Source organism: Pectinophora gossypiella, chromosome 15 (assembly GCF_024362695.1).
Source record: "Pectinophora gossypiella chromosome 15, ilPecGoss1.1, whole genome shotgun sequence".
Lineage (NCBI taxonomy): Eukaryota > Metazoa > Arthropoda > Insecta > Lepidoptera > Gelechiidae > Pectinophora > Pectinophora gossypiella.
Genome location: NC_065418.1, coordinates 8,543,802 through 8,554,028, shown reverse-complemented (window position 1 = coordinate 8,554,028; position 10,227 = coordinate 8,543,802). Strand labels below are relative to the sequence as shown.

The 10,227-nt window shown below is 38.2% G+C and overlaps 2 protein-coding genes across 2 annotated transcripts; one reads left to right on the top strand and one right to left on the bottom strand.

Annotated features, from left to right (window-relative positions):
• The first annotated feature begins 518 nt into the window (after positions 1–518).
• LOC126373464 (uncharacterized) lies at positions 519–2,958 on the top strand. Its single transcript, XM_050019623.1, has 6 exons — positions 519–725; positions 1,011–1,190; positions 1,551–1,682; positions 2,026–2,208; positions 2,471–2,613; positions 2,694–2,958. Exons 1-6 carry the CDS (start codon positions 519–521, stop codon positions 2,956–2,958), a joined length of 1,110 nt encoding a protein of 369 aa, XP_049875580.1.
• A 1,650-nt stretch (positions 2,959–4,608) lies between these two features.
• LOC126373463 (uncharacterized) lies at positions 4,609–9,437 on the bottom strand. Its single transcript, XM_050019622.1, has 11 exons — positions 9,240–9,437; positions 9,007–9,105; positions 8,782–8,918; positions 8,019–8,313; positions 7,133–7,273; positions 6,439–6,495; positions 6,202–6,240; positions 6,083–6,121; positions 5,648–5,845; positions 5,208–5,270; positions 4,609–4,725 (listed from the first exon to the last, which is right to left on the bottom strand). Exons 1-11 carry the CDS (start codon positions 9,435–9,437, stop codon positions 4,609–4,611), a joined length of 1,383 nt encoding a protein of 460 aa, XP_049875579.1.
• Positions 9,438–10,227: the final 790 nt, after the last annotated feature.

Genomic DNA, 10,227 nt, shown 5'->3' with positions numbered 1-10,227 from the left:
ATACATTTACTAAAAAAATACTCAGAAATAAGTTAATAAGATAACACATATTTTCCGTAAACGTACTGCGTTGTTCCAAGGTTAAATCAAGAGCCCTAGGAGGTGCCTAAACCTACCTTTATCTTTATCATAAACATTTGCAATCTAATGTATTTCTCTTAGATACCTACTGATGGTGGACACGTGGAGACCATAGGGTGTCCTGGTTTAGGCTCCAGACTCATATCCATATCATAACTGTTCTAATGTTCTCTTATTATAAAGTTGTATTTATAGAGAAATTAAATATATACATATTTATGAAATATAATAATGTTCGTTTAGGAATCTCCTTGATATTGTGTACCAAAGATAATATTATGATGATAACGTCATGTCTCTATAATGTCAAACAGTTAAGGCTATTTTAACAAAATTATATTTTACGAATATATTTATTACGAATTTACTCTACATAAATAATGTTTAGAATATTTTAATTTATAAGATCATTTTCGTATACTTTTATCGTATACAAAATGGCTGACGAATCGGGAGAAGAAGAGATACCCCTAGTGCAAATACCGAGAGAGCCACTGCGTCTTAATAACTTGCTGATTCAGAATGTGAACTCTTGGGGAAATGTGGAGTACAACATTCCTTTGAGGCTGTCCTTTAATGAGACCAGAACTGGCACCAATGTCGCTCATCGTCTTATACCACCCGTCCCGCATAGCTTGGATGTGGTAAGTTCGATTACAATAACTGTCTATGAGTATCATCATATTGAAATCAATATTATGAGCTTGTTCAGTCAGTCTGTAGAACTTTAAAGCGATTTTCTTCTTCGAAATATTTTTACGGTCTACCCAAGAGCGAGGTACCAAAATTGCCATGGAAAATACTTAAGTGCCCCACTCTCGTGCTTTATTTAGACCAGTATTTCCACTTTTCACTCGGATTCAATCTGAACAAAAAAATTGCTAACAGTTTTTTTGAGAGTTATAGACTTTAAAACGTATTGATTTCAGAAAATCGATGACCCTCTCCCGGGTCGCGTCACAGGCCGTGACATGGTGGTAGTGAAGGAGACATACCGCACCACATCTGGCGAGTACAACATAAAGCCGAACCCCAACAAGGCGATGGAGCGGTCTGACTGCGCTGCTAACTGTAAGAGAGTCATATTTATGACTGGTGTCGAGAAACGGGTGAGTAAATACGAAAAGATAAAACACCTCATAAACGTTCCACTACTGGCCAGAAGCTGCCCGCAATCAACCGGAGGGGATATGGAGCATATTTCACCACTGTGGGTAGGATAAGGTGTATGAGCTAGCGTTTTTAAGCCACCGGAATGCCACCGATTTATTGGCTTAGACACAATATGGGTGAGCCGGGACCAACAATTAAATAGGTACATTACTTATTTTGTCAAACATTACTAAGTATCAGATATAATTTTTGTTTGTAAGTAAAATGCGATTGAGGCACTTTTACTTACAAACAAAAATGCACCAAAAATTAAAGACGACACACCAACTCTAAAACACTCACTTGTTGAATTTCAGCTTCAAAAGCAAATAATAACCCAGCCGGCTCTGCTATCCGAGATGAAAGACAATTACCGAGGATTAGCCAGATCTCCGTTGGCACCACCTGAAATCACTGTGAAGGCACCTGATCCCGCATATATATTTGATGTAAGCTAATGTCGCAAATTGTTTTCGAAATGGTTGCATTGTTTGTTAGTGCTTGAATTAACCAGATGTTTTCCACTTTCTCATTTAATTATCTGCAAAGATATTTGTTAGTTCTCTAGTTTTCAGGAAATATGGGATAAATGTATCTACTACACATACACATACACATATATATAGATATTATATACATAAGAACCAACTAGTTTCTCAAAGGGCAGTAGAGACTGTTGCCTAGGATAATCAGAACAATGTTCACGAACAAAGATAGTTCTATGGTCTATCAATAGTGATAAAGTCTCTGTTTGCCAACTTTAATCAATTATTTTGTTTTGATTCCTTATAGGTAGTGGCGGCAGGAAGGAACGAAGCGCCAACCATTCCTGAGCATGCGACAGGGTTCCGCAGGTTGATGGACCCGTATGTCACGTCGTACAGAGCCAACCATCGGCAGTTTACGCCTGACGACCAATACGGGATCGGAGCCAAGGATCATATCACCTTCTACTCAGAATTCAACACTCCTAAGGTAAGTGATAATTTTCTGTTTGAATTAGCTGCATGGTTTTCTCATAGCAACGATCAGAGTCATCAGATGCTTTGAATTTAAAGCTTTGCACTCTTAAAAGAAGTGGATAATTCAATCCGTACTTTCCAACTGCTCATAATGTATTGTATCAGTCGATACAATACAATAGTGTAAGTATACCCAATTCTAGATATCCGCATCGTCTCTTATTTTGGCGATTGGTATTAATCGACATTCACGAAATTATTTACCAAATTAACAGGTTAAAGGCTTTGGACCTCGGCATAAGGAAATATGGCAGCCATTAACGTCGAAACCGTACAGAAGTGTGTATGATAGGATCCACGTGAAAAAAGAATATAAAGAAGTTGCCGCTGCCCGCAACCCAGTCCTTAATATCAAGGGGTAAGATTAAGTTTCATAAAACAAGTAACAATCATCTGCTTTCCAAGTCTGTTTATGTTATGTATTAATTGCATCCACAGAGTATTTGAATCAGAAATGAAGAGGAAGTACAAGATTCCGTTCACAATGTCTCCGCTTGCATCTTGGGGAACTGAAGAGGTGTTCGATCTGGCTCCATTCCCGCCGAATCCGTTCCAGACAAACATTGCGCCGTTCATGTACTGCAGCGACTACTGCCACATTGCCCAGGGCACGCCGCCATACTGTGTCATCGACCAATTTGCCCACCAATTCCCTCCACATGCTCCCTGCGTGGAAAGGCTTGTTGTGTCCAGAGATTCGTAGACTCATTTTGCAGAATAAAAAATCTCTTCGATGCCAAATGTTTTTTTAATGCATAGGCAATGCATTAAATAATGCAAACCCTATATTCTCAGTAGTCTTACTGATTAGTCCCACTGTAGGACTAATGGGAAATTTTAAAACAATTTAACATTTGGGACTTGCCGGGTCTTAGAATATTCTAATTCTAACTTCTGAGTGACACATTCCTAAGCTCGCTATATTTCCAATTGGCGCACAGAGCTTTCTGTTAGACCATCGTGATAGGAGCCTTATCGCCGTCTGATATTGGTCGAGCCAATTGTGTTTCTGAATAACGAAGAAATGAAATAATAAAAACACAGTCTTGTAAAATATAGTTTATTATTTATGAATATTTGCTAGTGAAGAAAGCGCGCGCTGTCCACTTGCTTAGCTGGGTTTGTCTGATAAGTACAACTCAGAGAAACTCCGCTGCAATGTAGAATTATTCAATGTTATTTACGCAATAAGTCATAATCAAATGTGGCAAAATATTTCTTTATAAATGACGTCGTAGATTCTGATGAATAGCTACTAACCCTACATAGCCGGAATAAGATAAAATAAATACCTTAATCAATCGAAGAATGTTTCGTAGGAAGATCATTTAGGTGGCATAGTGTCGTTCTTTTTATAACCAGGTAATATACATTTGTCGTCCAGTTGAGGGGTACACTTATCTGGTTTATCTGGCTTCTGTAACATAACATTAAATCATTTGGGTTATAATTGATTCTGGCAGCTCTGAAAATAGTGCCGTCCTTCACTTACGACGAATGCAAGACAGAGATAAACCTAGTTTTAGACTATATTACTTTCAAACTATATTAAAATTATGTAGGTGTCTGCACGATTCAGCAGTACCTATTTAAAATCAAAATCAACTTCATATAGGTTTAAGGTTTAAACGTTGAGAAAATATATAAAAAGGGGGATACTAAGTTCACCGGGTCATCTAGTATTTTATAAACTTCTTAATTAATCGTCTTACCCTCATTTCCCTCGGTCGCAAAACGAAACAGTTTGCACAGTCAGGCGTAGCACATTCGCATTGGACGTTGGCATTTTTCTGTCAAATAATAATTATATTATTACTAAAGGCGTAAGCCCAAATTTTATCATAACATCAATGAAGCTCGTGCATGACATATTCCAAACTTGTAGTCAGGAGGTACTTGCATCGTGTGACGAGATACCCATTAATATAAAGTAACAATGATAAATAAATACCTCCTTTTTCTTGGTTTTATCGCCTTCTGATGATGCCTGAAAATAAGAACCAAATGTAACGCAACTGACACAAGTAGCAGAAGTTTTGAAAGAAATGTCTGATAGCCGTGACGATGGCGCCGTGCGCCTGGCACAGTGTGGTATTCGATAAACCTTTCCCCTTTTTGTACTTAATGAATATTTAATAATAAAAAATGGGACACTAAACATGTACTAAAAAAAGATGTGGGTTTAGAGATAAAAGATAGAAACGTGAATAAGACTCCACATTTTTGATCCATCATAACCCGGTATTACAGTACCCATCATTATTGTACGTACTTTTATAATAAATTCCCCGGTACTGGGCCCAGAGCACTTGCAGCTCTTAGGATCGCACTTGTCTACAGGCAGTACCATTGGTTACGTTTTCGTTTTCGTATTCGGTTTCGTTGCCTTGGGTGAACCTGGAGGTGAAGCCGGCTTCTGTTTAGGAGTGCCATATCTCGCTTCAACAGCTTTCGCAAAATCTTCAAGTTTCTGCAATAACAAGAATAGGTACCTTTATTGTGGTTGGAATAAAAAGATCGTCAATTTTGCTGTTGCTGTCACCAGCTAGTAGGTTGTTGATTCGTCTTGGGAAATTTTCGGTTGTCGCTACCGAAATTGTTTTGGTTACTCAATAGCTTAAAAATGATTCAATCTTAAATAAAGCTACGGTCCGTGGAAAAAATTACATGTATGTAACAAGAATATATTTATTAATGGTTTATTATAGAAACAAGCCCCTTTGTCCTTGGGTTTCTGGGATTGGCCTTTGATAGACTGGAATGGAAAATGCTACTCCGACAAGAGCGTGGCTCTTAAATTGATGATGATGATGATAGAAACAAGAAGAAAACCATGACAAGAGGGAAACCATTGGCCTATTTTTCCCTAAAAATTAGCATTGTAATGCTACACCGACAAGAGCGTGGCTTTTAAATTAGTGATGATGATTTATTATTATATATTATCCTTACCCCTAAACACGATGTGTTGATACATCCCACCGCCTTCGCAGCGTTCATGCATGGACCCGGGGCCTGGAAAAAAATTAATAATATTAACGAGTCATATTTCTACTTCCCCATTATCCCATTTTGGGTGGGGTCGGCTCATGTCGTCTTCTTTATTCATCGGTTAATCATTATTTCAGTACCCACGCATGTCCTTTATACAATATATCCACACTTTCTTGGGTCGCCTCTCGGTATCCATCCACATTCATACCCTCCTTGAAAAGTTATTTTATATTTTTAAATTTTGAAACTAAGCCCATACCAGGCCTTATACAGGAGCAGCACCTTGTTGACAGGAAAGTGCTGCTCTTATATAAGATGGCTAAAAAATAGCGGTTTTGGAACATACGAACTGAGGGTTTTGATCGAAGTTCTTTGTTGTGTAAATTAACAGAATCTACCTTAGCACAAGTTTCTTTCATGCCCGCGCAGGGTCGTGGTCTCCTCGGAGGCATACATGGTGGATTGTGGAAGCAGGTAGCAGGGTCGAGGCATGGGGCGCTGGGGCGTGATGGCCAGTAGCAAGGCATCAAGTATGGGAAGCACGAGCTCGGGGGCAGGCATCGCGGACAGTGGGTGCATGGTCTGGCTGCTATTGGCTGAGAACAATGGAGTGGTCAAAACGGTTTCAGCAAACCCGCGACGGGTTTCCTCACCAGTTGAGGTGACCTGGAATCACCTAAACAGCATCTAGGACATCCCTACACGGACGCTGTAAGGTGCCCGAATAGAGGACAGGATGGTGCGCGTATCATTTCGTATACAACCAACCTTAGGAATAAAAGATAAAAAAGTGAATAAGACAAATTATGCTACGACGCAGATGTTTTACTTACTTTTTGCAGAACACAGCTATTTCGAGGAGTTAATTCAATCTGAAATGAACAATCTGAATTAAGTGAAATATTTATAAAAAGAACGTAAACTTCAGCGATGCAAGTATTCTTTAACTTACGGGCTCAGGTTCGTATCTCGGTTTTCTGTTCAGTCTTATCTGGAAAATGTCAATAAAAACTTGCATTGTGTCATAGTATTTTTTTTTAATGAAAACTCGCCTACTAAAGGTACACGGTAATTCAAATGCTAATTCTTAGAGTTTTTTGCTATGTTACCCATGTCACCTATAAAGTACCAGAGTCCATCTTTACACCTATGTTAGATTTATAACTATGAGCAAACATAATAAACATACCGTCATTCCGAAACAACATTCGTTTGCGCACTTAGAAGGTGGACATATTATCGACTGCTGAAAATTGATGTTAGTAATTAAGAAGTATTTTCAATTCGATGTTCAATAGATGTGCATTTGCCTTTAGGACATGTAAGGCACTGAAAAGGATAAAAATATGTTAGGTAATCCCTTTGTAATTATATAAGTAATTTCTTCTAAGCGATATCTGAATGAAACTGAAGGGTATCATTGATGAGAAACTGGTCTATAAGTGACTGACACACACGGCTTAACATGCCTTCCGAAGCATTTACAGAATCAGGTGATTCAAACCTGCAAGAGACACTACCTTATTTTCGTATATGTATATACGTATTATCATGGAGTCACCAGTAGTCAGAAGACAGTACTCTCTGTGTTGCAGTCCTTATTGGTCCAAATTTATGGGCCGTATTGTGCCATGATCATAATAGTCATCATGAGCAATATCATGATACCCAATAACCCTGTCGCACTAACACAATATGTGTGACATTTAGTGAAAGGAACTCTTTGTGATTGAGAGGTAATTATCATTACATGTATCAGTAAGGTAACTAAAATATGATTAATACTAAATTATTCTTCCTGAGTCAGCGTGCTTGTTTCACTGTTTTTTGTGAATGTGACGAAAAAAGCAAATGATAAAATTGTATTGGATTAACGCACTTACACATGGCGATTTCGTGCCGAGGCATGACGGTTTCACGGAGATACATGGTGGTTGCATAGATTTTGGATAGCTAGGAGGTTTTGGATAGCAACATGGAGGTTTTGGACATGAAGGTTTTGTGAACGGAACTTGGCATGGATCCTGTAACAGTTTTAATTATTGTGTCTGGTCTTTAAAATACGACTAGTTATAACATCCATATTCGGAATAAATTCTCGTGTAGCTACTACTTTGGGTAAATTTAGCGCAGAAAAAGTTGGTCGAGAAGTTGCAAATTTCTTCGGTAGACTTATGGAGGTACTATAGTTTCTCTATAGCACAGAATAAGGAATAATATTTGGTATAGAACGGCAACTCTCTATTCCCCACCAGCGGCTGAGCTAAGTTTACATCGTCCCGTCGCGGTCTTACTTTAGACTTCAATCGTACGGGCGGCAGACGTCACACACTGAATATGCCTATAGTAGGTAGTAAAGTAAAGATAATTGACATTACTTTTTTACACGGCATCGGCCTGCTGACCGGGCAACTAAGGCAACTCGGTTGCAAACATAACATGCAGCTTCTGCATCCGCCACACTAAAAAATAAAACACCATTTACATTTGACAACACAAGCACATGGGATGACATAAATGTATTTAATTAAATGGAATCGTACCCTTAAAGAAGATGGATAATCAGTGTTAGTCTGAAACAGAGAGATACAAACATGTATTTTAACTTTACTCAAATGAGCTGCCTTTTCATTTGACTGAAGAGGTTCTTTTATCCTGTTACATTAGTATAAGAATCATCTACCTACTACATCAGCGTATTCATTTCGCTCATGTGGAAAAATGCTAATAAAGTAAAATTACTGTGTGGGAACCCTCTACCAAAAGTACCTTATATTTGCAGCATCCATTTGAACAGCATGTTCCACATCCTTTGGCGCAGAGTTGTACTATCGCAGTTTGGTGGAACACTGGCTTCTCATCGTCCTTACGGTTTGTCTTCTTCGATTGCTTCGCTCCAATGATGGCTATACTCGACAGCCCAAATAGATTGTGTTCTTTATCCAAGCGAAGGATGGTGGACAAATACTTATCGTCCAGGCTCGGGTGGCTGGCCACGTCGTCACCAGAATCTTGGCTAAGGTTTGAGCTTGTCGTTGACCTCGCTGGACTGAGAGATGGCGAACTGCAAACAGTTTGTTGGTAAATGCTATCTAGCCTTTAGAGTTGAGTTTTATTAATTGACTTTTGTGATTAAATATATGTATTAGGATATCTCTCATGTCTTCTTCACTTGATTTCAATGATTCCTACAGGATTTAAGAGCTCTACGATCGTAAACGTACCTATTAGTCTAGATACACCTTCAGATACCACCACTAAAAGAATTCAGTAAGTAACGATACAAAAAAAGGCTTAAATGTTAACGATAATAGGGTGACATTTCATTACATGTGCTTATGTTGCACTTGATGAACCCTAATCTAAAGTTACCTTTGATTTGTCTTCATTGTTGGTTTGAGTCTAAGTTAGTGTCTCTTCTATGTTTTTTTACTTTTGCACCTGTTAATGCGTTTGTGTTTCTGGAACGACATCATTCCTGTGTAAAACAACTTTAATGCTAAGTTAATGTATGATATGATGATCTACCAACCTAGAATCTGGCGATCCGTCACGATCTTCACTGAGCCATTTCATTTTGGTGAGTTTGAGAATTTTTGGATCGTAATTCACGTAGTTATCACGGTCATCATTTTCGCTGTCCTCACTGGATGTAGTGTGCGATGTAGTCTGTAGTTTTTAATCATTATTTTTTTGTATTAAGTACCTTAAATAGTTACTATACTTTTATATCTTGTAATTTCAGTCATTAAGTTACCTTTCCCGGGACGGTTTTATCTTTGTTCCTGTGGGTTTCTCTAAGTTCGTGGACAGCTTTTGATCGCTCTACTTGTATTGGTTCTGTTTCTTCGTCAACCTTGAATGAAGCAACGAATTGGAATACAAATTGTTGGACTTTAACATATTTATCTTCAATCGATTTACTTTATACATGTTTTCGTTTAGCTAGCTAGCGCTTAAATTACGTCACGTAGCCTTAGTAAAATTTACCTGATCAGTTCCAGCAGCGTGTTGGAAGGAATACGCTGCATATTGATCCGCGGACATGCTAGATGAGAGTCTCGCCTGGTTCAGGAGGCAAACGTACGTCAGGTACACATTGTGTTCCGATACACTGCTCGTCAGTATCGGAGTAGTCTTCACGTGGAAAGTTTCGGATTTGCTGGTAGTGATGTGGTCTTGATACATCGTCCCGGAGCAGTTTCATGATTGCATACACATATTATAGTAATTTGGTGACGATATCGTCAAATATCTCATGTTTTTTCCTTTAAAAGCAAATTAATTGTCCTGGTCACAACAAAAACAAAGATTTGGGTACAATATTGAATTTTTATGAAAAAATATTAGGCCATGATAGAGGAGGTTTACAACAAAAATGACAGTTTATGTAAAGAAGATTTGAATTTGACAAAAAAATGTCTTCGGAGTTTCTTCCAGCCAGTTACATTTTGGTAAAGTAGTTCTATAAAGAACATCACAAACGTTTTCTGAAGTTCTTTCACAGATTTATTCTAAATACTGATTTCACAATTACTACAAAACGTGTTAATTTTAGATAAAACGTAGTTTAGGTACCTACACATAATTGAAAGGTCGAGGGACATTGTGACAATAGATCTAAATTCCAAAATGTAATTGTTTGCAATTATCTGATTAGGAAGTTTTTTTGTGGAAAACAATACTTGACGCTGGACATGGCATGACATGAATGTTGAGTAGGCGCCCCACGCAGCGGCCTGTGACAGCTATGTGCCTCGTATAGAGTGAACAACCACTAATTTGAGGGCAATACTACCAAAAGTCATCAACGAGGCTCGTCTATGTGGAACCAATCATTTAGATTTTAGAAATGAAATGAAAGTGAAATCATAAACCATAAAACTGGTTGACATTTCGACTGCTTACGTAATACTCAGTATAATACGCGTGGATATGATCATGCTTTGTTAGTACGTACTAAATTATTTGGTGTTGT

What these genes read in the sequence shown, in the direction of transcription:
- LOC126373464 (XM_050019623.1), top strand. Translation starts at nt 519, where the DNA reads ATGGCTGACGAATCGGGAGAAGAAGAGATACCCCTAGTGCAAATACCG. An exon ending in TGACTGGTGTCGAGAAACGG is followed by an intron (nt 1,191 to 1,550) that starts GTGAGTAAATAC and finishes GTTGAATTTCAG; the next exon opens with CTTCAAAAGCAAATAATAAC. An exon ending in CAGAATTCAACACTCCTAAG is followed by an intron (nt 2,209 to 2,470) that starts GTAAGTGATAAT and finishes CCAAATTAACAG; the next exon opens with GTTAAAGGCTTTGGACCTCG.
- LOC126373463 (XM_050019622.1), bottom strand. Translation starts at nt 9,437, where the DNA reads ATGTATCAAGACCACATCACTACCAGCAAATCCGAAACTTTCCACGTG. An exon ending in ATGGATGCTGCAAATATAAG is followed by an intron (nt 7,274 to 8,018) that starts GTACTTTTGGTA and finishes AAACTGTTACAG; the next exon opens with GATCCATGCCAAGTTCCGTT. An exon ending in AATGTTGTTTCGGAATGACG is followed by an intron (nt 6,241 to 6,438) that starts GTATGTTTATTA and finishes GACATTTTCCAG; the next exon opens with ATAAGACTGAACAGAAAACC.